The sequence below is a fragment of the Ornithodoros turicata genome, chromosome 2, assembly GCF_037126465.1.
Source record: "Ornithodoros turicata isolate Travis chromosome 2, ASM3712646v1, whole genome shotgun sequence".
NCBI classification, from domain to species: Eukaryota; Metazoa; Arthropoda; class Arachnida; order Ixodida; family Argasidae; genus Ornithodoros; species Ornithodoros turicata.
In genome coordinates this window covers 75,560,164-75,587,602 of record NC_088202.1, presented here as the reverse complement: position 1 = coordinate 75,587,602, position 27,439 = coordinate 75,560,164, and the positions used below count along the sequence as shown (strand labels likewise).

Below are 27,439 nucleotides of genomic sequence, written 5' to 3'. Positions count from 1 at the left end.
GAAGCAAGGTCTCGACCCATGCTTAATGGCACTTCCTTGCTTCGTGGAGAAGGTTGTGTACTACACCTTAAAATGCCACTCCGGACCCGGAAAACGGCGTTTATCTTATTTAGTACATGAAAAAAAGGAACCTCAAGGATTCTATACCCGAAATCTCAATCCTGTTTGTGAGCGTTTTGCATTCCTATCAGTTTTTGAAGATCTGCTGGCCTCCACCAGTTTCGATGACGCAAGGAGCAGGTGACGTCATGTCTTGCCCGCAAATTGCAGTGATGTCATGTTCTGGAGAGAGCGCTCGCATCCTGGGAACGACGCCGGTGTCCAGGGAGGGTCACGTGGTGGAGAAGTCACGTGACGCTCATCGAAAGAGGGGAAAATGGGAGAGATGTCTTCCACCTCGTTGTGTATTCTCGAAGGTGGGCGCGGTCGGAGGACATGTCACGTGGGGCTCCGTTAACGGAGTGCAAAAAGTGAGTCCCCCCAGAAGACGCAAAGAGCAACAACGTTGCCAGAGCCAGGCGCTCTGTCAGAGCATAACATGACATCACCCCAGCAAACCACTAATATCCCATGGACGTCCAGAATAGGTCGCGAACGTCTCGAATGTCGCAATGTTGTCCGCACGTCCAGTGGACATCCATGACATGATCCCAAATACGTCGCAGACGTTCCAAAATTTCAACATCCTATGAACATCCCTGGGACATCCCGGACTATGTTAATCATGAATAAGAATTGTTTATTTTGCATTACGTACGGTGAATTTCTTCCTTGATCCTAGTGTTATGCGTGAGTACATGTGCAGCAGTGGTGATAGATATTTCTGGGCTTGGTCGAGAAAGGGAATGTGGCATCACACACTCTTCTGAGAATCGCCGATATATTCCTGATATTTTTTTCAGACCAACTCTCTGATCGTTTTGTACACAACATGACTGAAGATGGCCTCCGTAGTCCATTCTTCGTTCGTAAAAGTCCCATTTGCACTTAACCACTAAAACCTTCGGTTCATTCGGGTTTGCTTGAAGACGTCGATAGTGCCATATGCGTCGATTACGTGATCGCAAAATGTGTTGGTAGGTTTATTACATACGAGTACACAAAAAGTCATCAGTTTCCACCGCTTACCTAACGCTTTATTAGGCAAGGGGGCGCAAGCTACCGCCGCCACAATCCACTCTACTGCTTTGGAGCGGGACACTGATCTCTATGTATAAAGGCTGGATCGCGCATGAGAGAGGGGCTCGTGGGGGAGAGGCGTGCATTCGGGCCGCCATGTTGGGAGGCCCTAAAACGCAGTGTGCGCCCATAGAAAACAATGGGAGGCAACGGAGATTGTGAGTATTTTTTGCGCTGCAGGCGTTGATCGTTGTTTGTCATCACACAATTTTGTAAGGTGCCAGTATACTGACGTATCCTAACAGTGTTTCACAGGTGTCCTGTCGTTCGATTCTTAATTACGTTATGTTTTGCATTCCGAAACTAGACCGTCACGGCAGTGCAGCGCCTGGGATTGTACTACAGTACGTTTCCCAGCCAATATTTCAATAAGAAACGATGTGAGGTTAACAACAACCATGTATGTAATATCCCGTGCTGCGTTCTGGACAAAAATTGTTCCATAAAGAACGGTCCGGGATGATATATACTCGCATGGCAGAAAGAGATCGTACTGTAGAATCACAGCCGTTGTCTTAGTCGTGTATGGGTTTAGTATGATTTATATCAAGCATCGCCGCAGAAACAGTCTTTTAGTAAACGACAGCGGTGCTTTGCCTCGCAAATATGGACACACCGAAGCAGCCCTAAATACTTCACGCAATTAGATCACTCTCGTTAGGACAGTTAATCAGGTAGTGATGTAAGCTTAATCAATTAAGTTACTTAGAAAGTGGTAACACCTCCTTGAGACACAGGACTTATCTCTTTTTGAAGTACAGCCCTTCTATGTTTGTTTGCTTCTTCCTTTATTTGTTCTGATTATTTGCAGGCACGGTTGTGCCAAACTGAATGTCCTTCTCCAGCACTCACATGCTTTTGTTGAATACAACTGCAGCGTGAGAAAAGCTGCTTGGGGACGGGGTCCTGGTATCCAGTGCTGACTTTTTCATGCTTGTTATGTGGAGCATGTTCCAAACAATGCAGCTCCACGTGTGGTCTTCAAATTGCAACAGGACTATTTGGAGGTTGAAACAGTTGTGATTTTGTCATTTTGGCCCTCGTGTACCCAGTCTGTGAAACGCAAACAAAAAAGTCTAACACGATATGCTTTAGTAATGAAGATCACTCATGATGAGTAAAGAGAATATACGAGTTCAAGTTTATTCAATATTTTATATCATTCATTATATTATTCAACATTTTATGTCAAGTTTATACAACATCAAGTTTATTCAAGTTCAAGATTTATTTCTTGCACTTATGCGTTCCAGGATGCAATGAACGTGCAGGGAGGTCGCAAAAGGCTACATTTATTATTTTTTGACCTTGCTACAATGGCAATATATATTTTAGGAATGACAATGGTCAGGTACGCTCTCTAAATTTGTAGCACTCAATTTTAGGTTGGAATGAGCAATGAATAGCAACTTCCCGACTGATATTTTCTCATATATGCTAAATTTTAAATTTAATGTGATCGAATATGCGATAATATAATAATAATATATAAGAATATAATATGTGATAAATGAATGTGATCAACAGTAGATGTAAACAACATGAGTAGCCAGAGAAGTGCATTCTCAATAAACAATTTTCTTATAGCGTATATGTGCATGCCTATTAACTGAAACAATTATCACAGTTCCCTGACAAGTTTTAATTTCTGAGAGTGTACTGTAGAAGCTGCTTAGATCTACAACAGTTCATACAAGGTATTATATACTGTGAATGCCTTTAAAAATCCCATGTGACACATATCCCTTTACTTTCTGGAGATGCTGTGGTAGTCAAAGTTTGCGGGCATTACGCAGGTTCTGCACCGATTTCTTGAGTATGTCGAGGCAGCTGTGAAGTAACCTGCATTGATGATGATTATTCCAACTTTTATGGTGCATCGACAACAAAGGAAATAATACATCAGAACATTGGTTTGGGTGCAACCAGTTAAAAATGAATATGTTGTTTAATAAATGCATTGGACAAATGTTAAAACATCAGTTTAAAACATGGTTTACAATCCCTGTATCTTCTAAAAATTAAAAAGATTAAAAACTATTAATATGGGGAACTCTTCTAAAAAGAATTATAATCTCTAATTATTATATTGCTGGGTTAAGGAGCCTAAAGAGTAAGGTGTGTTTCTGATGTGAACATGTAAGAAAATATGCAAAACTGAGAGAGGCTAACCACAGTGCGTGCACTGAGGTTGTTCCTTCCTGTAAAGTAGAAACCAGTGGATGAGGAACGTGATACCTGTACACCCAGCCGTATCACACTGCACAGATTATTCACTGGGCAGCCCTCATGACGAAACCTGTATTGAGAGACCACTTTTGCCTTAAAACTGCTACAAATAGCACGACACGCTACAAATTATTACTATCGTAACAAGCTGACGATACAGCTCAAGTCGCGCCACACCACCGTTACGTAGGATTCTTTGTCACAAATCAAACCAAGCACAAAACAATACCAATACATGAAAAAATGTGACAATCGTGGCCTTATTATGACGTAATACCGAACTTGTGCGCGAAGGTAATTCAAAGAAATGAATGTGGCACTTGCTTCCGCAGAGAACACCGTGTACCATGCTAGCAATGCATGCAAAAAAGCGCTCGAGTGTTCGCACATATATTGATGACAACACTACCTGTGTAGTGTAACATGTTCTTTCAAGCATATTATGCACTCAAACTGTATTTGCCGCCGGGTAAAATGCAAGTGTGCTCGATTGAACGTCGGAAGAGCGATCAAGCAACCTGCATCCAGTGCTCGTTTTGGGCAAAAAAACACTTCATAATGGTCAAATAAATGTACAGAATGGACGCCTATTTATTCCTTGATGAAGAGTGGCTCACCTGTATAAGTTTAGGCCCTGTAACCTTGCCAGTACGGTTGGTACGACCGTAATTGCAAGAAGTTGCCATGATCGCTGCGGCGGCTGTTGTGGGCACCGTAAGATGGCGGCCGGTTTCTTCATGCTCGCGCTCCCTATCCGCGATCCAGCCTTTTACAATCGAGATCAGTGGAGCGGGATGTACGATGTGTATATATTGGTGCTCGTGGTTGTGCTTCTCAAGAATCCATTTCCGTTTGTGCCAAACAAGAATGAATCCTGCAGCAAACAATGTAAATGTTCCTCTCCACAGTTGTATGTAAAACAAACTAGGAGTTTGTTTTACACAAACACAAACTTGTGTGTGAGCTATGCAGATGAATTGTAATCCGAAACTTTAGGCCTAACGAACGTCCCCGCAATCCTGCTTCCATATTTTCAAAATCTTACGTGAAGTGTGTTATTAGTTCTGTTATAGTTACGCTTTATTGCAACAAAAGTGGAAGGGAACGGGAAGTGAATCGGGAACAGGGCAATTCTCGTTCCGAGCGGACAGTGAGAAGCTGAGCGTGACAGGATTTTGAGTTTCTGCACCCGTAACTATGTTAAAAAATGTTATACGATACACTGCAAAAAATTATGTTTGTGGTACAATAAAAAATATGTTACAGCATATTCTTGTTTCATTTTGGGTGAATGTCAGCATAAACCACTATAAATATTCCAAACGACAAGAAGCATATGCAAACGGGAATATCCTCTGAACGTCCGAATATCCCGTCGCGATATTTATAGGACGTTCTTGAAACGTACAAAAGCGGGTCTTTTGCTAGTCCTATGGATGTACAAAGGACTTCTACGGGCTTTCTGGGCAAATCCCTGGGATATCCGAACATCCACGCCGGGATGTTGCTGGGATATCGCTGGGATATCTGTGGTTTGCTGGGACGATGCCTGTCACCATCAGGACACCGGCTATGTAATATATAGTTTCTTCTCACCGTTTTCTATTTTGCCAGAGTCAATTTACTTTACTTTATTTTAATGCTTTATATAACTGTTATTAAGATAGGCCATAGTGCCCCAATTGTAAATAGTTCTACTTCTACCTTGGAAATCTAAAAGGATGGGAAAAGGAGTTTCTGTATTCTCAATCAGCGATACCAGTTATTAGTTTATCTTAGATACCTGAGAATACACAAGTGATGCATAAATGATTAAAGCATATGTTACAAACGCTTACCGATGTAGAACAAAGTTCTGAACATCACGAGCAGTTTCAATATCAACTAGAATTGCAGGCTATATATACGATTCATTGTAAAACTGTTCAGAACACAGGCAGCGTAGACTAGGCACACACTGTAAAAACACCATAAAGTTACATTTGTCTAATATGCAGCAGCACTCGTCCAAGCAACTACACTGCTTATAGTTCGAAATGAAAAACAAAAGGAAAAGCATAGAAATGGACACTACTAGCGAAAACATGCAGAATATTTAACAGCCACATTCTATTCTGTGAACCTTAAGGGGGACTAAAAGAACTACCACAAGCTCGGTGGAGGTACTTTAAATACTACGTTGTTTTGCACAAGTTCCAGCTACATAGTCGTGTCCTGCATCATTTTGAAGCTCTAGACTAGCTCTTTCCAACCGCTTTTTTTTCATTTGATATGCATAATGAAGGAGTATTGATTTGGTTGGTGCAACAACAACCACCTCACGACAGCCTTACCACGAAGCCACGAAGTGAAAAATTCACATAATAGGCAAAACAGCTTTTAATTGTCTTAAATGTTCAATAACCTAATTTCCCAGTTTCTTGCGACACAAACTTTACCTCGTTGGACAATGTAGGACTTCGCACCTTTCCGTCAGATTTGTCATTATATTTCCACCAAGTTAAGGCCTGTTCCGGCATATAGCGATTTGCTATATAAGGATAGACAATGGCGCGATATTTTCCTCCTCGCAGTGATCTAAACCGCTAAAACTTGGCGCTTGCCGGAGCTCGTCTTGTGGAGCCGGAGTTGTTGAGCTCGTGTCAACTTTTTCAGCATCAGCAAATTCGTGTTGGAGGCCCTTCAGCGATGACGTCGCGGAAGTCGTGGAGTTGTTTTGCTTCCGCATTTCCCGGGACGGCGACCGCATTGGAACGGGCGAGTCTGTCATCCAAAATGTCTGGTAATTTTTCATTCAGTCCATTGACCGAACATGTTCGTCCGCATGATATCAAACTCCGGAGGTGCCATAATGGAAGAGGCAGAAAACGACCACTGATCTTCCGCTAAATTATTGCGCTGGCGCCGCTTTGCAAGTGTGAACCGTCCGATTACAGTGAGCGCTGTTTTGTAGCGCTATAATAGCGCTCTGCTATATGTCGGAACAGGCCTTTACCTCTAGCAATGGTGTAGCTTATCATCTGTTGCGCTCATAAAAACAGTTGTTGTTATGCGCCTACCTGTTAGTTCAACGTGAGTCTCCAATCCTGAGCGATTGAAGATAGACCAGAAGTCAGGAGACGTCATGAGGAAACTTACACACACTGGCTTGACACAACAATGAAACACAATTTAATATGACGTTTATATGCTTGTTCGGGCATTGTCATCAGAATGAAACAAGAAGCAGTACGCCATCCGAGTTCTACTTATAGCATAGTCATGACTTTGTAGCAATCACGTGGCGGCCCTTTGTGCGTTACATGCGTTATCATCACGGCGAGTATGCAAAGATTCCAAAAAATCCCCCCCATCTACGCTCGTGTGCCACGGTCTTTGCATTGTGAAAGTCGAAAGAATGACCTGTTCTTAACACGTGCTCGATAAGATCTGTGCGGTGATTCACTGCCTCTGGTTTTGATATGTGTTGTTGATGTTCTTTCAGTCTCCTGGCCTTCTTTCGTCCAGTTTCTTCAACGTGACAGGCACTACATTGTTCACATTCCAACCTGTATACAGAGCCAGATTCTTCCATGTCCGGCACAGAATATTTGGGGTAGCACAAAATGCTATACAGCATTCTGATGGGTTTAAATGCTGTCTGTGTGCCTAGCGGTTTCAAAATTCTTCGCACAGCTTCCCATAGGCCCCGAACATATGGAATGCACACAATGTTATCAGGAGTGGGATCCTTCTCATGAACACTAGACATCATAGAAGGTACTTTTTATGAAATCGACAGGATAATGGTTCTTGGTGAGGATGTCACTTGATAGTTTACGTTCTGTTTCTCTTGTTTGCGAGTGCTTGAAACTGCATCAAGACGTTTGTAAAGACGCCTTAGTTCATGAATAGAAAACTGAAGGAAGGATTTGGCAGGCATAAATACAACCCCAACAAATGTCGTTTCTTACGTTCATTTTAATACATTGCGTTCCAGAAGTAAAATACAGGTGGGACCTAGTGGGGGCGTACACAGTCATGTGCCGGAACACATGTCCACTGCTGTTCACTTCAGTTTTGATACGTTACGTCCACTTGTACGTTTCTTTTGCGTCCACTAGAGGAGGTGCCTGCTGACGATACTGTTCATCAAGTTTTCGCATAATTTGATGTTTTTACAGCCCAAGTGTTCAGTCACCTCTCGTCAATGAAAGATCCACTCTGGATGGTCCACAATGGTCCACAAGGAACTGCACTCTTGGAACAGAACTTGACCACGTAACACGCCAAAGGCAAACTACTGCGCAGAATGCTAAGCGCGTTACTCCTGATTTTTTTTTTTTTTGAAAGCGCGGGGCATGCGGGGCATACGCCCTTTTGCGACGATCAACCTAAGTGTCACAGCAAGACATGTGCCTCCCGCGAAAAGAAAAGAAAAAGAATCAGAGGAGAGTACGATATCATTCAGGAACGATGTCTATGGCTGCCTAGGACCGTGTTATGTGAGCGGAGAAGATCTCCTTTTAGAGTGTATTAGCAGATGCCAAGTGCATATTGCAAACAGAAGAGAAACTCTGGAGCAATTCCTTGGATTTTAAATAAGATGGAGACGTGGGCTCTGGAGCAAGAAGGATTCTGTTATGGCGATTTCCGTTGAAGCCAGCTTCCGGAAAATCATTCTGTCATATGATGGCACTTCTTATTCTAACAACTGGGCTATAGAGACACCCTACCGATGAAGATCCACATTTCGTTCAGCTGCCACGCTCATTTGCCGTTGCCGTAATGTGAGGGGCGCCGCGTTCGGCCATCCTAGGGTGAGCTGGACTCGTCATGCGGAGCGTCGTTTTCTGCGACAACAAAGGAGATATAAATGCACAATTTGTTTGAGAGGCATTCCCAAAAGCTGAACAGGGCGAATTTACATAGTCCTTTTATAAACAAAGCAAATCAGTTTTTTTTTATATTCAGAAAACAAAATATCTTCTTTGAATGTGTATACATAGCACAGCCAGAGTGCTTGTTACATTCTTTAAAACAGAGATAGTGGTGATGACGTAACTGCGGAATAGAACTTAAAGCAGAACTTCACCACATATCACAATTCCAGCAAACGATCACCCCGAATTGCATCGTTCTTCCTTGAAACGTGGATGTGCGCCTTTCCGTAACAGAGTGTTAATTGTCACAAAGAGGCGTACTCTCCGCGCTTTCCACGAACCATAAGCGATAACGGTATCATTCGAGGCAACGGTTGGCCTTCATTGTGTTATGTGGTGAAGTTTTCTTTTAAGGATGTAACAGGGGGAAGAGGAGAAGGAGTGTAAGCAGGTCTTTATATTGAACGATCAACAAAACCATGCAACATTGTGCGTTTCGTTCAGGAAATGGGCCTTGCGCATAGACGTCTCTGACGTACCCCCCATCCACACACACAGTGGAACATCCATGGGGGGAGGGCGGGGGTGGGGGGCGATCGGCCCCAAAAACACCAGTTTATGCATTGCATTTTCTTCTCTCCAGAGTTGTACGTAACGGGGTACTTGGTAACGTGTTACTTTTTTTTGGCAACGCAGTAACGACTTAGTTACTTTCCAAAAAAATTTAACTAGTAACGTAATTCGTTACAAAAATTAGTACCCTGTTACCTCAAGTTACTCCTTACTTTTTTCCCGCCGTTCCCCTTTCGTCTCAGTATGGACGACATTCTGAAATGAGTCGCCGTCCCTACACTGCACATGTGGTGGTCCGACCTGTGTTGAGTCAGCAGGTTCCCGGTACCCACGTCACTGACCGATATACAGCCTTGTGGAAACACTACCTGGTGGTCTTCCATCCTGACCCTTTGCTAAGACAGAACAATGAGCTTATTGGGACATTCTACGCCTTTGTAAAACCTGAGCTAGGTCAGGGCTGGGCATGTATTACAATACTTTGTATTATAATAGTATTACTGTAAAACATTTTGTATTTGTATTACGTCCTATAATACAGGTTTGAGAAAAGTATCTGTATTACGTATTATAATAGGCACAGACGTGTATTACAATTATTATAATACTCCAGTAATACTTCTAGGATTTTGACGTGTTCGTTCACCCCCATGCGCTATCAGCAAGGTGATATCCGGTCAGGCGGGTCAGCACACTCCACGTTTTAGGCCATCCGCTCTTTGAACACATACTCCTCTGGGGATTAGTCAGTGTACCTTCTCTCGTTATTCCCAGGAAAGAAAGGAACAATCAGAACCCAGGCAGCACAATGTACTGAAAGTCGAGTGCAATGGGGGTGGACGGTATGTGTGTAATTATCAATGTTCTTTAGTTTCATGGGTATGTTCAAGGCCCTCCACCTACCCGTCCATCCCCATTGCACTCGACTTTCAGTACATTGTGCTGCTTGGGAAGTGTTTCTAGCTCTGTGTCCAAGGTTAATGTACGCACCAGGGCAGACTTCTACTTCTGGTACGCGAGCTAGAAATTTTCGCTCCAGGGCGTCAGCTCAGGGGGGACAAGTGCCCTCAACCCTGGCTAGTCTTAAAAGGGACAGGTCTTAGACGCCTTGTGCAAGGGGGGGGGGGGGGGCGTTTTCTTTGTCCGGGCGCGTAGTGGGGGAGGCGAGAGACGGAAATCCAATGTACAAACTCACTTTTTTGGGGCGGCTATCGCCCCCCGGATCCACCACTGAAGCAAAGATTGAATTTTTACGGGTTAGCATTAGAAGCATTCGTTAGCATTAAACATTCCGTGGTCAAGACGACGATCCGTGTCCAAATGTGGAGAGGGAAGTACGCCGCGTGAGAGAGGAGGAGGGCAGTGAAAAGTTGAGAGCAAGGGAAAGTAGGTCACGGAGCGGAAGCCAATGTACGCGCGCCACGGCGGGTGATGTCACGGAGAGTAACACGTCTGCGGATGCGGTCTTGGCGGCGCGCTAGATATACGGATGAGTCTGAACTTGCGGGTGTGCAAGGCGCAGATGAGCTGTTTGTTTCCTGCCCGGGTTACGTCTGTGCGGCTCTTTGCCAGCCAGGTACGGTTGTCTTTTCTGCGCATGCGTTTCGGTCTTAGGGCTGTGTTTAAATGAGATGGCTCTGCGCTTGTCTTGCAACGGCTAGACGGCACAGGTTTTAATCCGTTAGCACTAGGAGTGTCAAAATGAAAAACGCTGTATGTATGTGTGTTTGTGTGTGATGGTGAAGTCTCACTGAGGCAGGGGTATAGACTAGAATTTTAGCTACGAACCAGCGTAAACGTGACCCTCCCTGTACTCTCGACACAGCGTGCCACCTGCGGGCGCGGGGGGCTGCGTGTGAAGCTGTCGAAATGCAAGTTCAATGTAGGCGCTGTATTGGTTTCCGGCATTTTCGCACTGCCTGAATCGGTCTCAATCAACAGCATATATTTATATGGATGGCAAGTGCTCTGTGGTTGATTCTACGGATAATTAACGCAAGCTAAATGTCCAGTTGGACGAGATTTGTAATATGAATGAAGGCAAAAGGGCTATCGTATTGGATGTACACCAGCTGCACAGAGCTCTCGCAACACTTGAAAGGCGTCGGGTATTCGTGAACTGCTGTCATGTTGATCCAAACTGTTTTACGTATTCACCCAAAAGGAAACTGCGGTGCAGTAGTCAATAACGAGTTAATTTTGAAGTGACCGGTGAACACTTATTTTAAGTGCGAAGACAGTTCCATTACATATTTCAATGAAAAATGCTACACAGCAGCGAATGCTTTCACCAATTACGCTTACCATAATAGTTGTCATTCTTTAAAGTTCAAGCAAATTTTAACTCAGGATCCACAGCGAACTGCCCGGCGTTCTAAATTCCTAGTGTGTGCACAGCATAAATAAGTTTGAGCAAGCAAAGCCGAAAATGAAATTATGAAAATTATGTTCATGCACTTTAAATTACATATTGCAGACTAGTGATAACAACCTTTTTTTCATTGACCGCTGAGCGCTTTGGTCAGTGTAACTTTGCTTTGTTATGCCAGTCAGTTGGCGGACTGTTTTCCAGCGAAGAGCGTCATGAAAATTGGGGTATGAGGCATTACGAGCTAACAACCTGTTCTACCATGAACTACTAACAAGAATCAGAAATAATGATGCTGTTGATATTACTGTTAGAGTGTGGCATCCTTGCTTAACACTTGTACTTAATTAATTCTGTAAAGGGATCATTGTTTTGTTCACCAGCAAGCGTTCATTGGAGACAAATTTAAATGTTCGAAAGTGTGAATAAGTGTGCTGGTAGTCAAGAGCGGCGATACTCAATTGGAAGTTAGAAGTGAATGAGAAACAGTGAGCTTGACAGGTGAAGGAATATGTGAAGACAAAAGCATGACATGACATCAGCAGTTCATTGAAAACTAGCTGCAATGTTATAGTCCCTTGTACCAGTCACTGCAAAAACTCTGCGTCATGACTAAAACGCATGTATGTAGAAAAAAAAACTACATAGAACATAACAATGTTCGGCGTATGGTTCAACAAACTAAGAACCGCATGTAGCACCTGCGCTATCGCAGAAGTTTACTACATTGCACAAGGGGCACCCGAACAACGAACCACATCCCGAACGCACAGCATCGCCAATGAACTCGACCGAAGCGCCCGCAGTTGCCGCAAGAAGTACCTGCACGATGGCGCCACAGTCGCTACAAAATGGCCGCGCAGTGGAGACTACGAAATTTTTGGTCTGTAAGTGGACATGCAAAGGGGAGATAAGAGGGTGAACACATCAACTCTAGACAATAGAACGTCTCCATGAATGCGCTCGACAGAAAATATGTCAAATTATGCAAACAATCTCTCTGGTGCGCTACATTTGATCAAGAGCCTAGAATGAAAGATTGAGATATGACACCTGTCGAAAAAGCCAGGGAGCGGCACGAATCTTTTAATCTTTTCAATCTTTCCTGTTCCTATGCACATTGAGGCATACGTTGTGTTCGTCTATTTATGTGTTCCAGCCTCGCAACACTTACTTTCCATCAAGGTCCTAAAAGTTGAGGAAAAGTGAACGAGGTGAACTGTGTCCCTACGCACTATTGCCCATACCGTGCCGAATGCGCTGGTTCGCGTCCAATCATCATAATAATCCCTGTCCAACATTACCAGGCTTGCTAATGTGTTTCACAGTCCATGAGGTGATGCAAATCTTTCGCACACCACAAGTTATACGTTAGTTACCTTTAAGTTCCCTGCCTACTCTGCTCTAGTACGGCCTGTTCTACTACAGCGATGTCATACGCTCTGTAAGCGCGCGGGGTCACCGCGCATGACGCAGGAGTGACGTTTCAAGGACGCCTCTGATTGGCTGGACGAAACATGTGCTCGCTTCTAAAAAGTAAACAATGCAGCGTCTAGCCGAAGCTGAACTGTAAAACAGCGAATACGGCTCTGATATCGACATCAAAAGTGTGTGTTTTTCTTTCTGTGATGATCTTGGCTGTATGAACAAACGTGAAAAGAAAGTTGAACGTAGGAAACGCGCTTAAGCGTGAATTCCTGGACGTCTGTATTAGTTCGAATGCGCGTGCTTCATTCAGAGATCGTTCATACAGCGTCAGGGTTACGCTGTCAACCTATGGACGGATGCAGTGTGCTCTGTGTGAATGCCCCAACGGAAATGAGAAATGTAGTCATGCCGTTTGCTGCCATCAAGTACGTGTCAAAAACTAACGTACCGCAACAGTAGAAACGCCGCCCCAACAGTACCATACCACTAGACATGAGGAGTGTATTTAAGTGTGTTTTTAAAAAGGCCAAATTTAGTAATCGAACTTGAATACTTTTTCTGTACTTCTACGCATTTTCCATGTTACACTGAAAGCACTACTCTGTGCGTCACCCGGATGTCAAGCGAAATATTCCCTTTTGTCGCAGCAATGTGTGTACGAATGCTTCAATGACCGAAACAAGCGGGACATCCATGTCCCTCTTTTGAAGGGGTAGCATACTGTGCCTCGGGTTTGGGCGGTTTGGGGGCACGCAGGAAGCGATGTGAGGTCCTGAACGGTATGCGGTTAAACTATCCAAACCCTATCAGACAGGACTGATGTCCGCCGGAATGTGACATCAAAGTATATAGAAAGTAACTCGTTACTTTTAAAAGTCCTGAAGATGGTGCCTCGGAACTGCGGCGTCAAAGTAACGACTACAAACAACTCTGGTAGCTGTATCTTGCCAGTCGCGACGGTCGAGTGCCTTCTGCCACCGCCGACGTTCCCATTTGTCTTTTGGAACAGGGAAGACAGATACTTCATCCAATTGTCCATAGCACGTATTTATCACAACACGAAATCCACAACACGTATTTACCATTTTGTCGCTTAAAAACGACGTAGAACACAACAAACTGACAGCGTGAAAGGGACCGATCCGTATTGTTTACCTTTTTCGCTGCTCGCACGTGGTGCAATGGGCTTCTCCACCAATAGGAGCTCGCCACATCACCGCGCGCGTCACTCCACTCTCTCGCCCTCCTCTTCTGCGCAGAAACTCACTTACAAAGCGTATATGGGATACACACACGCGCAACAACATAGATAAAATAGGACGTCTTAAGGGAATGACACTCGAACGAGTGCAGTCACACCATTATATGATTTCGCAAACCATGAAAAACTACACGTCCTTAGGAAGGTCCACCGCCTGAAATTCCTGCACCACCTCATTAAGGGTCACAGTAAGCTGCATGCCGACGACCTTTTCTTATTCAGTATATAGTCCCCCACAGTCAAGAACGCGCCATTGTCAACACTTGCATGTGCGTATACCTCATGTAGCGAGGTTCACAAATATTCTTTTATACCGAGGGCAACTTCTCAGAGGCATAATATTCTCAGCCCCTTTCGTTATTCCTATAATATTTTTCCTCAAAAATTGTGGCATACAAACGTGTATCGTAATACCTTGATCTCGAAAGTCTCAAACCACGCGCTCTAACCTTCTATATATTTAAACAGGTTCCTCAGAGTGAATATAATTTGTCTGTGTACTGATTTTATTTGTATTCCTTTCTATTTTGTGCGGACATATTACTTTGTAATATTATTATGATATGCATGGATGTATTCCGTTTTTTCCCTGTCATTCGTACCACCTTTTACCCCTAAAAGGTGGCCAACATTATGTATAAAAACAAGTACAACTGAGCCGGATGACGTACAAACCCAGCCATCGTTCAAATGCCCGTGTTAATTAAGGCCGCATTAATGCTACATTGAGCATTGTCCGACCAAATGCGCTGCCACAGACCTACTGTAAAAGGAAGCCACTTAAATAGAAGGCCTTACCACATAGTCCAAGGTAGCTGTTCATAGCCTGCCGAAATCCGTCCTTGCAAGCAACTCTGGATGACTTGCGGTACATTCTTCCACCGATAATGTTCCCACTGTTTTAATAGAAAATGTGAGAGAAGGTCACATGTCATGTCGTACATTGACAATGTTTTCATAAAATGTCTAACGTGAGTTGAAATAACGCAACGCAGATATCGAACCTGAAATCTGTGCAGAAATGGGGAACAAGTGAGTAACATCATCTTTGATTTTCGTAAAACGTGGAAGAAAGACAAAGCAACCTAACAACACTGACTCCGGCGGCACAGAACCCACGAATGCCACTGAGGGCCCTGGAAAGCAGTCATACCTAATCGTATCTACCGAATGGAATCTGAATTTGCGTCCTATACCGACTGAGTGTTATACTGGAATCGTGAAGCAGGGCACCTCACCAGTCCATGATAACTCTGAAGTAAGCGACAATAGTCCACACGCGGGTGCCCTGCTCAAATAATTCCAATGTAATTCTCCTCGGGTTACCTTAGGCAACCTTTTCTTTTGCCGACTTTTGCATCTGCAGCAACCTTTCATAGCCCTCGCAACTTTTCTTTGTTGAAATAAAGTTTCACTGCCAGTTCGGTCGCTGTCGCTGTGTTTCTGGTTTGCTCTCTGCTTCATTGTTCCTGGTAAGCTAGCCATGCAGGATCGTATGGAGCCTCAAATGTCCTTTGGTATTATGCTCACTCTTCCTCCACAGATCAAACTATGTAACGAGAATGCAGGAATCACAATATGTAATTACCCAGGTCCATAGTTGCATATGTAAAGCTTCGTGAAGCCTTTATTCTTCTGGTAGTAATAGGAATAACCACAGCCAACCATCCTTGTTTCAGCCCATATCATCTGGAAAAAGGATTCCTTGCAATATTGTAACGACAACGCATGCAAGCCATGTAAGTTCGCCCATTCTGCCTCATTAAACATTATCATCTTGACGATGTGCTACTCATCTCATTTGGTTGGGGTGTGTAATGTAACCGGGCTGCGCCGGAGAGCAACACCAGCGCCGCCGCTCTCACCGTCCCAAAGTCCAACACAACAACGCAGCCATTGCGGCTTGAGGCATGAACCACGTAGCACGTAACTTGTAACTCGTGTACCATGTAACCAAGAATAAACATATTACATGGCGTCAGAAGTCAACGAACCTCGACGGAACGCCCAAGATGCCCAATCCCAACGAAAGTGTGAGTAACTCTACTGCTCCAACTATGACAGCCCCGCCGGGTCAAGAACGAGCCATGATGGCGAACATGCTTACGCCTCCCGAGCCTTTCGATATGACAGGGGACTTGAGTGAATCGTGGAGCATATGGCTTAACGAATTCAAGTTGTATTCCAAGGCCACAGGATTGTATACTCAGCCGAAAGATGTTCAGACAGCCACTTTCCCAGTTGCAATGGGGAAACAAGCGCGAAGAGTCTTCGCCACAATGAAGTTCAAAGATGAGTCCAAGTGCGAGGACATCGATGCAGTCACTGCTAAATTTGAGGAATACTGCAAGCCGTCTTCGAACCTGACATACCGGGAATATGTGTTCGGCTCCCGTGATCAAAAGCCCGGAGAAAAATCTGACGAGTGGCTGACCGAGCTGCGAACCCTAATAGAACCGTGTTCATTCGAGGGAATGGAAGACCGCATGCTTCGCAGTAGAATTATACTGGGCATGAACGACAAGGTACTGCAACAGAAAATATTTGCAGAAGATGTTGACCTTGACAAGTTGATTCGTATGTGCTGAAGCAGTGAGCTCAGTCGCGATCAGTGTGGTGAAATTCAAGCCGCGAAAGCCAGCGCCCCGCAGCAGGAAATCAATGCTTTCAAAGAGCCTTGCAAGAGCTGCGGTTACTTGATCCACAAAGGGAAAACCTGCCCAGCAAAAGGAAAAAATGTAAGAGCTGCGGCAAGCTTGGGAACTTCAACAGAGTGCGCAGGTCGAAGTCGAACCAAACAGCCAAAGGAGAAACTGCATGGAATAGCAGACGATGAAGCGGAACCGCAATTGGAATATTTCATCGTCTCCCTGGACACAGCACACAAAGATCCTTGGGTTGTAACGGTGCATATTGAGGGAGTGAAGACACAAGTAAAAATAGATACAGGGGCTACGTGCAACGTGATATCGACTAGCACTCTGCGAACTATCACAGAAAAGCTGACTTTGATGCCCATGAAACTCAGCTGACCTCGTTCTTTGGACATCGTGTTGCCTCGGTAGGAAAAATTGTCCTATCAGTTTCCAGTGAAAGAGGTTCGGCACCAGTAACTTTCACAGTTGTGTCGCAAAAGGTTCCAACTACTTTCAGTGGAGATGTCGGAGAAGCCTTTGGCCTGATCTCAAGGGTTGCCATGGTAACATCACAAGATGTAAAAGCAGAATTTCAGGATGTGTTCAGTGGCGTTGGTGACATCTCAGGAATCGTCTATCGAACGAAGTTACGCCCAGGAGCAGAAGGCGTGATAAACTCTCCCCGTTCAGTACCTGTAGCGTTGCGCGAGCGTGTGAAGTCCGAGCTCAAGAAGATGGAAAACAACGGCATCATAGGGCAAGTGACTGAGCCAACAGCATGGGTCAATAATATGGTCGTCGTCACCCGTGGAGATAAACTGAGAATCTGTATGGATCCCGGAGACCTGAACCAAGTCCACATGAGAGAGCATTATCCAATGCCTACCTTGGACGACATCGCCACCCGTTTGCATGGCGCTAAGTGGTTTTCAACGTTGGACGCCTCCACAGGCTTTTGGGAAATTAGGCTGGATAACCGAAGCTCACACCTCTGTACATTTGCAACGCCTTTCGGAAGATATCGTTTCATGCGAATGTCGTTCGGGATATCATCTGCTCCAGAAGTGTTCCAGCGGGCAATGCACCATATTTTCCAGAACACACCAGGGGTGGAAATAGTGATGGACGATATTCTCGTGTGGGGTACCACGTGAGAAGAACATGACAGAAGAGTTCGAGCACTGCTTGAGAGATGTAGAGAGGTAAACCTCGTCCTCAATGCATCCAAATGTCAAATTGGACGCACCGAAGTGAAGTATACGGGACACATAATATCGGCACAAAGACTGTCGATCGACCCGAAACGAGTGCGTGACATCAGCATAATACAAGCACCACAAAACGTCAAAGACCTACAGCGCTTCCTGGGAATCGTCAACTACGTACGCAAGTTTATTCCCAGCATGGCGGAAACCACAGCACCCCTACGAGAGCTCTTGAAGAAAGACATTGCTTGGATATGGACTCCCGAGTGCCAGCAAAGCTTTGACAAGCTCAATGCACAACTCAGAGACGCTCCTGTTCTCAAGTTCTACGACCCAAGCATGCCAGTGACTCTCTCCGTAGACGCAAGCCAGCATGGACTTGGTGCTGTCCTGCTCCAGGAGGGACACCCCGTGGCTTATTCTTCGAGGTCACTGACACCAACACAAATGAGATACGCCCAAATCGAGAAAGAGATGTTGGCGATTGTACTTGGATGCCAACATTTCCACGACTACAGCTTTGGTCAACCGCGTGTGCTGATAGAATCAGACCACCGCCTTTTAGAGGCGATTTTCAAGAAACACCTTCATCAGTGTTCACTACGTTTCCAGCGCATGCGCCTGACGCTGCAGAAATACGCATTGGACGTCCGATATAAGCCGGGAACTGAGCTGTACATAGCGGACGCGCTTTCACGGTCACCAAACAAGGCTCATTTTGAGGAAGCATACCAAGTGAACACTGTGAAAATGGCTGCCAATCAGTCCCGCGCGAGTCGAGGAGTTCCAGAAGGCGACTGAGGAAGACCCAGTACTCTAGCACATCAAAAGATATGCAGAGAGCCAGTGACCTGAAGACAAGAAGGACGTTGAACCATCAGCCGTACCTTATTGGCCTTACAGAGACGAGATCCATACAGAACATGGTGTAAAGTGTAAACCTGCTATGCGACAGAAGGGCTCGTTAGTTTGCATTTTTACTTCTGCGCGCGCTTTCGTAGAAAACGACTGGCCACTTTGAGGATTTGCCGTCGTTCCTCCCACACATGTGGTCTGGAAGCAGTCACCAGATTCTGACTCCGAGACACGCAGGATCTGGTTTCTGTGGGCCGCGCCTCACACATGTCCGTAGCCGGCGACAGGAGGTAATAAATTTTGAGTTCATCAGTAGCCCAGTGGCTAAGAGACGTGGAACATGCACTTGATGCTCAAGGCGTTCCGTATTCGTGGAGAGCGGGATTTTTGTACCCCCTATTAAATCGGAGAGTTGATCAGTCGTACTCAAAGTTGTCGCCACCAGAACGAAGTAATTTGGAGCTGCTATGTGAAGCAATCGTTGAGGGCGTGACGAGTACAGTCGTAGCATCTTTCAGCCATGCTGAAGATGATACTAGCAGCGTAGGCGACCTGAAGGTCGAAGTAATCAGTCAGGCATACACTGATAGCGAAGAAAATTTGTCAGAAGCGTCAGTTCATGTCGAATGCCGTGTGGTGACAGACGTACAGCACGGCGGTAATTCTCGTTGCACGGGCGGAGACATTTGTGCCGAGCAGGTCGGCGATTTCCGTTTGAACTGCACTGCTTTGCGCGCTGACATTAGCGAAGAGTAGCTGTCCCGCCAGAGATATTTCAAGGGTCAGGGGAGCTCCTTCCTCCAGCTGCTATTCGGCGCGTCAAGTCAGTCCAGGGGGGTCGGATTTCGTCGTGGAAGCGTTACCACAAGGGAGCGGTTACCACGTTACCGGCTGAGCTACCGAGGAGGGCAGAGTTGGCAGTGCCGTAGACGATTTGACAGACAAGATATGACCCACAATGCTTACGCTGTTTTGTGCTACGCGGTAGCACTGCACAATTCTACACGCATCCAGGAGGGCCGTACGTACGCAACACGACGTACAATGCACGTCCAGCTTCCTTCGCTGGCTATCGCCCCTCCGTGGGCCCGCTCCTCCGTTCTGTTGCACGTTACGGCACGTGACTTCGCAGGGTTGCTCGCAAACGGAGCAGCTCCGCCGTAGTTAGGCGATATAAATTCGTCCGCTAGCACTGTCTATGACCAACGGATGGCTGCGCCCTGGAGGTCACAGGCGGGAACTGGAGGATCCCATTGCCGGCGCGCCAAGACCGTTTTTTAGTGATTCTGTATTATCTCTATGAGTCGGTCACCCAGTGAGGTGCGCGCCTTCCTTTTTCTTCCTTCCTTTCTTTTTGCAGTTGCGTTTCGCCCCGCCCGTCCCGCGTCTCGACCGGTCGTTTTCGCTACCAGATGATATTCGGCAGCCAATAAAAAGGGTCACTGAAGTGCTCACTGAATTAATGTCATCACACGCCGTAAGAAGCACAAGCGAGGCCGGCGTCGCTGTGTGCATGCTTGTCAAGTAGTTTTTCTAAGGCAATTCGCATTTCTCGAACGAAATATTTTGCATGGTTTTTCCTGAAGGTAGTATCACGCGGTAAAATGTATTATGGGTTCGAAGCGCCTCCATCATCCTTTAAACCTTTAGCATTGTGCTACTCATTCCAACACTTTAAATACCCTTTTCAGAAATTCTCACGTTTACTAATTAGTTGGGGGGGGGGGTATCGTTCATTGAAAGAAAGAAAAAAAAATAAGAAAGAGACGGCGATGGTGCTTGCCGAGACAGGTGGCAAGTTGCCACAGAGAGAGAGAGAGAGACCAAAAAACAAAAAGGAAACACGAAAACTAAACGGGACACACCAACAAGACACGCGACACACAGCGATGATACGTTCAGTGCATTAGTTGGAATACTACTTTTAGAAGTTTAGCCTTGCACAAAATATTGATTAGATATATTTGAATGGACCTTTTTCACAATGACCAATGACCTTGAGGCGCCGGAGAGGGTTATCTCCGTCTTTACTAGATGGCGCACTATGGGGACGACAGAATGATGATGATAATTAGGGGTTTCATGGCGCAACGACAACGAGGGGGGACGACAGAAGTGGGGACCAGTGGGGATACCGCACTAATGCCGCGACCTTGTCGGCTCCACTCCGGACCGGGTTTCGTCCTTTGTGCTATCCACGTGGATTTGTTTTGACGCGCGCCGAGCACGGTTCGTTGACATGATCTGTGGTGACAACTCGCCTGGCGAGCGACGACGCCGGACTGCTGCTCTGGTCGCCTTCCTAGAGGAAACGCGGCATATATCACTCCTATAGTGTAGTGTAGTTTTCTGCGTCTTAGTCGTGACGCTGCCCTCTTTCGGCGTGGCCAACCACGGCGAGCAGTTTTTCATTTCCACCACCACCACCACCCACCGAGCTCAACCCTTGCGGTGCGTGTACATTTCGGTTTGACCTGCTTCGTTGCCGTGGCAACCGTGCCGCGCCGCATCCGTAACGCATGAAAGTGCAACAGTGTGAACATACAGCCCAACAATAACAAGAAGCATATGGTGAGGTACACACAGTGTGGGCCCCCAGGGGAGCTCTAAGTTCCCATGAGCCCTTGCGTGCCACAGGTGACGCTTTACTTTTGAAGCATGATTTGGGCAAGCTTACGCTTGTCCTCCAGTTGGCAATACAAGGGCCCCCAGGAGTCGTGTGCCAAGAGTTTTGACGTTGTTCATGAGGCTCTTCTCTGTCTTCGTTTCCTTTTCGTTTATTTATTTTTTCAGCACGAAAGCTTCGTTTTAGAACATGGTAATTCGGGTCATAGGCCTGTCTGTAACGCTGGAAATACTACAAAAAAGTAAAAATATACAGAATGTGATAACTGCACTGGCAAACCGGTATTTGTGTGTGGGCGTGCAAATATTGTACCTTGATTCGGCCTATATTGATGTCCCATTTATTTATTCCGTGTTAGCGCCGCGAAGCAACTGTGGCTATGAGCGGCGTACAAATGTGGACACATGGAGAAAGGACAGCAGGCGGGAGTGGGGGACAGGGGGGTTAGTATGCATCCTAGGCCGACTTCGGAGGGAGCTGTGCCGTCTGGAAAGTCTTCGGTGAAACCCAGGGAAAACGTCAGACTGCACAGCCGGTGGTAGGATTCGAAATCACCACCCCAGTTTTTGGCACGACCTTGGCTACCACCAACCAGCGGGACACCTTAACCCTCTCGACCATGCCACTGGTCCTATTTACCCAATATGGGACCAATGTGAAGCCGATATTGAGCTGCAGCCTGGGCAGTACGAGTACTATATTGGCAATACTGGAGCTGGATATCCGCGTTAGAGCACTGCACGGGCCCAATTTTCAGGCCCCGGCCCGACGTCTTCTAGAGATTTACAGCCCTGGCCCAGCCGGTACCCGACTCTTTCCATGCTCATGCCCGGTCCGAGCTCGCCACTGCTCTATGTGTTCTCGAGGCACGGAGGCATATTTAGATTTACTAAAGAGCACAGCGCAGCAGTAGTATAGATTCGAGCCCCACAACGACATCCTTTTTCTAATCCAGTTCTAGGAATTTCTAATCCACCACCCATTTCTAATCCAGGTGAAGCCAGGTCTAATCCAGGCTCCACCACTTCATGGTGATCCATTCAATTTCTATGTGATTGGCTACCCTTCATTGCCGCATTTGTTCACTCACTCATAGACACCAAAATTATCTATTCTATTCAATTCTAAGTTGGCTCATAGGCTTCCAAATCGATCTTTTTTCTAATCCATTTCTAGGAATTTCTAATCCACCAGCCAATTCTAATCCAGGTCAAGCCACTTCTAAGTCCTCTGGTTGGTTGGTCACAGCTCCACCCCTTCATCCATCAAATTTCTATGTGATTGGCTACCATTAATTGCCACAACATCTGCTCACTCGCTTGTAGACACCAAAATGATCTATTCAATTCAATTCTAAGTCGGCTCATAGGCTTCCAAATCGCTCACCTGTCTATTGGTCCGGGGGTGGTCACTTCCATCCATTTCTAAAACCTAGTGATTGGCTTGTTGGCTTCCTGTCATACATGCTCGATAGACTCATTTGTCATTTCCACTCTCTAGTTACTCGGTCACACGCTTTCAACTGTATATTGCTTCATAATTCCAGCTGAGACATAGATAACCGCTCGTGGGTCAATCCCATTCATTTCTAGGCCAGCTCACAATTCCTTCCAAATTGCTTATTGGTCCTGGGCGGCATTCTTTTTTAGCCTGCGTCGACTCTCAGCAATGGTTGGCACACAAAAACATGGTAAATAGTTTTCAATGTTTATTGAGTACATCATGGCAGTCTCGGAGATATTGTAGTTCTCCCTGGGGACACATCCATGCACGCTGTATATCTCCGCTAACATCCATAGTGTTCTTCACATAGGTACTATATGGATCACCCAGGCACTCATCCCTCTCTGTCCATGACCCAGAGGCAAACCGCAGGAGAGAACAGCATGTGACAGAAGCATTAATTCTCTTCCTGCACATCTTCTGAAGCAAAAAGAACATTATGAGCTTCACTAGTTATATCACCCACTTAAACTTACCATATTCATAGCTTCCATAAGGATAGGAGTCGATGTCATTGCACAGGTATCTCTTGTCGTCGTATGCCATCAGACTTCTTTTGACATTTCTGATGGTGTACATACACTGCTTCTTTCCAACGATTGATACTTGTTCATTCGATACGCTCATGTGATTGAACAAGGTATTGCAGTACGTCTCATGGAGGAGGTGCTTGCGTACAATATTCTTTTTGACCCCTTTAGCTCTTGCAATTTGCCTTCCTCCAGCTAATTTGATGGAGTACATTTTAGCTTTCAAACAGACTACTTCCTCAATAGGTACACTACCAGTTTCGCTTTTGAATGCCCCAAGCCTTCCACGATTCTTTTCACTGTACAGTGGATGATCCCGATCGAAGGAAGACAAATCTAAGTGGTCGTCGGCAATCGCTCGTAACTGATCTTCGTAGTCCTTGCAGAACAGGCCGAGGATCAGAGAATCCGTGTCAAAGTAACAGGTAATCACTGGACAAGTGAGCTTACTCAGCAAGGTTTCATAGTAGAATGAGTACATGGTTAATTTACTCAGTTCCAAAATCGTAAACCCAATCTGGAGTGGGAAATCGCATCGCACTTTTCTTTTGCGCATTTCGTACATGACACAATCCGGGGACAAAATTTCCATCCTCACGCATTCCGCCCGACTCCCGAGGCGACTTGCCGTCTCCTCATCGAAGGCTACTCGAATATCACGCATGTTAAATTTATTTAGAAGTGTTCTCCCAAAGACTGCATTATTTGAGAGTTTGTAGAAGTTTTTTTCGAATGTCGTGCCCGAGGCAACACGTCTGGCAACATTGTCCTCGATGTAGGGACGCAGGAATGGCGCCTGGCGAAATTTTAGAATTCTGTGAATTTTTGTCACCCTCATGCCTAATCTACAATAGAGTGCGAGCAGGCGTCATTTGCGGGCTAACAACCCTCTGTGTAGTGGCTATGATCCCGATAAAGAGGAGGTGTACATATCATACATAGATTGCAACAATCTTTATGGATTCAGTATGATAAAGCACCTCCCCGTTGGTGATTTCGAATGGGTCGAGGATTTTAGCTCCGTGGATTTTATGCGTCACCCCACTGATTCAGACGTTGGCTACGTGTATGTATGTGACTTGGAGTATCCAAAATCTATCCACGCACTGACACGGTACTTTCCCCTGGCTCCTGAGAAGGCAGTCGTCCCAAAGGAATGGCTCTCGCCATTCCAGCAAGGGCTTCTCGAAGAATTAATGTATCAGCCCGCTAACAGCAAAAAGCTGTTGCTTACGTGCAAGGACAAAGTCGAGTACGTCGTTCATTACGCGCTGCTCGCACTCTATTGTAGATTAGGCATGAGGGTGACAAAAATTCACAGAATTCTAAAATTTCGCCAGGCGCCATTCCTGCGTCCCTACATCGAGGACAATGTTGCCAGACGTGTTGCCTCGGGCACGACATTCGAAAAAAACTTCTACAAACTCTCAAATAATGCAGTCTTTGGGAGAACACTTCTAAATAAATTTAACATGCGTGATATTCGAGTAGCCTTCGATGAGGAGACGGCAAGTCGCCTCGGGAGTCGGGCGGAATGCGTGAGGATGGAAATTTTGTCCCCGGATTGTGTCATGTACGAAATGCGCAAAAGAAAAGTGCGATGCGATTTCCCACTCCAGATTGGGTTTACGATTTTGGAACTGAGTAAATTAACCATGTACTCATTCTACTATGAAACCTTGCTGAGTAAGCTCACTTGTCCAGTGATTACCTGTTACTTTGACACGGATTCTCTGATCCTCGGCCTGTTCTGCAAGGACTACGAAGATCAGTTACGAGCGATTGCCGACGACCACTTAGATTTGTCTTCCTTCGATCGGGATCATCCACTGTACAGTGAAAAGAATCGTGGAAGGCTTGGGGCATTCAAAAGCGAAACTGGTAGTGTACCTATTGAGGAAGTAGTCTGTTTGAAAGCTAAAATGTACTCCATCAAATTAGCTGGAGGAAGGCAAATTGCAAGAGCTAAAGGGGTCAAAAAGAATATTGTACGCAAGCACCTCCTCCATGAGACGTACTGCAATACCTTGTTCAATCACATGAGCGTATCGAATGAACAAGTATCAATCGTTGGAAAGAAGCAGTGTATGTACACCATCAGAAATGTCAAAAGAAGTCTGATGGCATACGACGACAAGAGATACCTGTGCAATGACATCGACTCCTATCCTTATGGAAGCTATGAATATGGTAAGTTTAAGTGGGTGATATAACTAGTGAAGCTCATAATGTTCTTTTTGCTTCAGAAGATGTGCAGGAAGAGAATTAATGCTTCTGTCACATGCTGTTCTCTCCTGCGGTTTGCCTCTGGGTCATGGACAGAGAGGGATGAGTGCCTGGGTGATCCATATAGTACCTATGTGAAGAACACTATGGATGTTAGCGGAGATATACAGCGTGCATGGATGTGTCCCCAGGGAGAACTACAATATCTCCGAGACTGCCATGATGTACTCAATAAACATTGAAAACTATTTACCATGTTTTTGTGTGCCAACCATTGCTGAGAGTCGACGCAGGCTAAAAAAGAATGCCGCCCAGGACCAATAAGCAATTTGGAAGGAATTGTGAGCTGGCCTAGAAATGAATGGGATTGACCCACGAGCGGTTATCTATGTCTCAGCTGGAATTATGAAGCAATATACAGTTGAAAGCGTGTGACCGAGTAACTAGAGAGTGGAAATGACAAATGAGTCTATCGAGCATGTATGACAGGAAGCCAACAAGCCAATCACTAGGTTTTAGAAATGGATGGAAGTGACCACCCCCGGACCAATAGACAGGTGAGCGATTTGGAAGCCTATGAGCCGACTTAGAATTGAATTGAATAGATCATTTTGGTGTCTACAAGCGAGTGAGCAGATGTTGTGGCAATTAATGGTAGCCAATCACATAGAAATTTGATGGATGAAGGGGTGGAGCTGTGACCAACCAACCAGAGGACTTAGAAGTGGCTTGACCTGGATTAGAATTGGCTGGTGGATTAGAAATTCCTAGAAATGGATTAGAAAAAAGATCGATTTGGAAGCCTATGAGCCAACTTAGAATTGAATAGAATAGATAATTTTGGTGTCTATGAGTGAGTGAACAAATGCGGCAATGAAGGGTAGCCAATCACATAGAAATTGAATGGATCACCATGAAGTGGTGGAGCCTGGATTAGACCTGGCTTCACCTGGATTAGAAATGGGTGGTGGATTAGAAATTCCTAGAACTGGATTAGAAAAAGGATGTCGTTGTGGGGCTCGAATCTATACTACTCGCAGCGAGTAAAATGACACAGCTAATTGGTGGAGAGTGAGGAGGTACAGATTAGAATAGAATAGAAATAGAAAGAAAAAAGGAGGTACACTCCAACGGAGCGGCTGTGTTTCTCTGCCGGCAAGCAGCTCTGTGCTCGGTGCATGCTTGCTTGGGAAGGCAGCGCGCAGCGGCGCGTGGGCGATATGTATATACCCTTGCGGTTCAATAAGGAGACTTATCTCCGCTATATTGCGCATGCACCGGTGTTAGTTCCCCTTTCTCGAACTTTCACGCGAACGAAATATGTCAGAACACCTAACCTCACTGACCCTCGTCCCGGACTCTCAGCGCGCCCGCCACGCCTATCGTCCCCAAATGTGTGTGAGCGCACGTGTGAAATCCAGACCCATTACACGAAATAAGCGTGATCACATATAAAAAAGTGATAGTTCTCAGATGAGAATACCATGATATCTCATACCCGATGGAAAAAAAGTGACATTAAATTTTCAGCTGTCCAGTCTGGTGAAATATGTTCGCTACATGCCCGACCATGGCTGGCGGTGTCAAGCCCGTGCCCGGCCCGGGGCCGGTGGCTGAAACCGGAGCCCGGCCCAGGCCCGCATAAAAAACGTAAAGCCCGGCCCGGCCCGCGGGATCGGGCTTTCGGGTAAGCCCGGGCCCGTGCAGTGCTCTAATTCGCATGCCAATATTAGGCCTCGTTTGATCCGGGTTACAATTGTAAAATTGGGCCAACATTGGGAATCCGAGATAACCAATATTTGTCCAGCCTGGGACCTACATTGGGGTGCTGCGGGGGACGGAGTCCAGTTTTACCATGCCGTCCAAAATCACATGCAATCATAAAGAGCCTGGTGTTGGTTTGAATGAAGAAGGCAATGATGAGTCGTGCTATTCACTTGTTTATCGTATGTTTACTT

The 27,439-nt window shown here is 45.7% G+C and overlaps 2 protein-coding genes and 2 long non-coding RNA genes across 5 annotated transcripts in view; 2 read left to right on the top strand and 2 right to left on the bottom strand.

Annotated features, from left to right (window-relative positions):
• Window positions 1-6,707: 6,707 nt before the first annotated feature.
• The window catches only part of LOC135385581 (venom allergen 3-like), a 37,764-nt gene continuing 17,032 nt past the window's right edge, over window positions 6,708-27,439 (bottom strand). The window contains exons 6-8 of the mRNA XM_064614989.1: window positions 15,489-15,589; window positions 14,699-14,796; window positions 6,708-8,240 (exon numbers count right to left, since the gene is read on the bottom strand). Coding sequence (XP_064471059.1) covers window positions 8,203-8,240; window positions 14,699-14,796; window positions 15,489-15,589 — 237 coding nt within the window. The 3' untranslated portion in view covers window positions 6,708-8,202. The remainder of the gene's footprint in view (window positions 8,241-14,698; window positions 14,797-15,488; window positions 15,590-27,439) is intronic.
• LOC135385579 (uncharacterized) overlaps window positions 10,304-27,439 on the top strand; it is a 41,498-nt gene continuing 24,362 nt past the window's right edge. The window contains exons 1-2 of one of the 2 annotated variants that reach the window (XM_064614985.1): window positions 10,304-10,419; window positions 15,580-15,639. In XM_064614985.1, coding sequence (XP_064471055.1) covers window positions 10,333-10,419; window positions 15,580-15,639 — 147 coding nt within the window. In that variant the 5' untranslated portion in view covers window positions 10,304-10,332. The remainder of the gene's footprint in view (window positions 10,420-15,579; window positions 15,640-27,439) is intronic. The other variant, XM_064614986.1, reaches the window with a different exon arrangement.
• Window positions 22,911-23,700, bottom strand: LOC135385583 (uncharacterized). Its single transcript, XR_010420450.1, has 2 exons — window positions 23,202-23,700; window positions 22,911-23,145 (listed from the first exon to the last, which is right to left on the bottom strand). It is a non-coding gene; the product is annotated as an uncharacterized LOC135385583 (long non-coding RNA).
• Window positions 24,947-25,736, top strand: LOC135385582 (uncharacterized). Its single transcript, XR_010420449.1, has 2 exons — window positions 24,947-25,445; window positions 25,502-25,736. It is a non-coding gene; the product is annotated as an uncharacterized LOC135385582 (long non-coding RNA).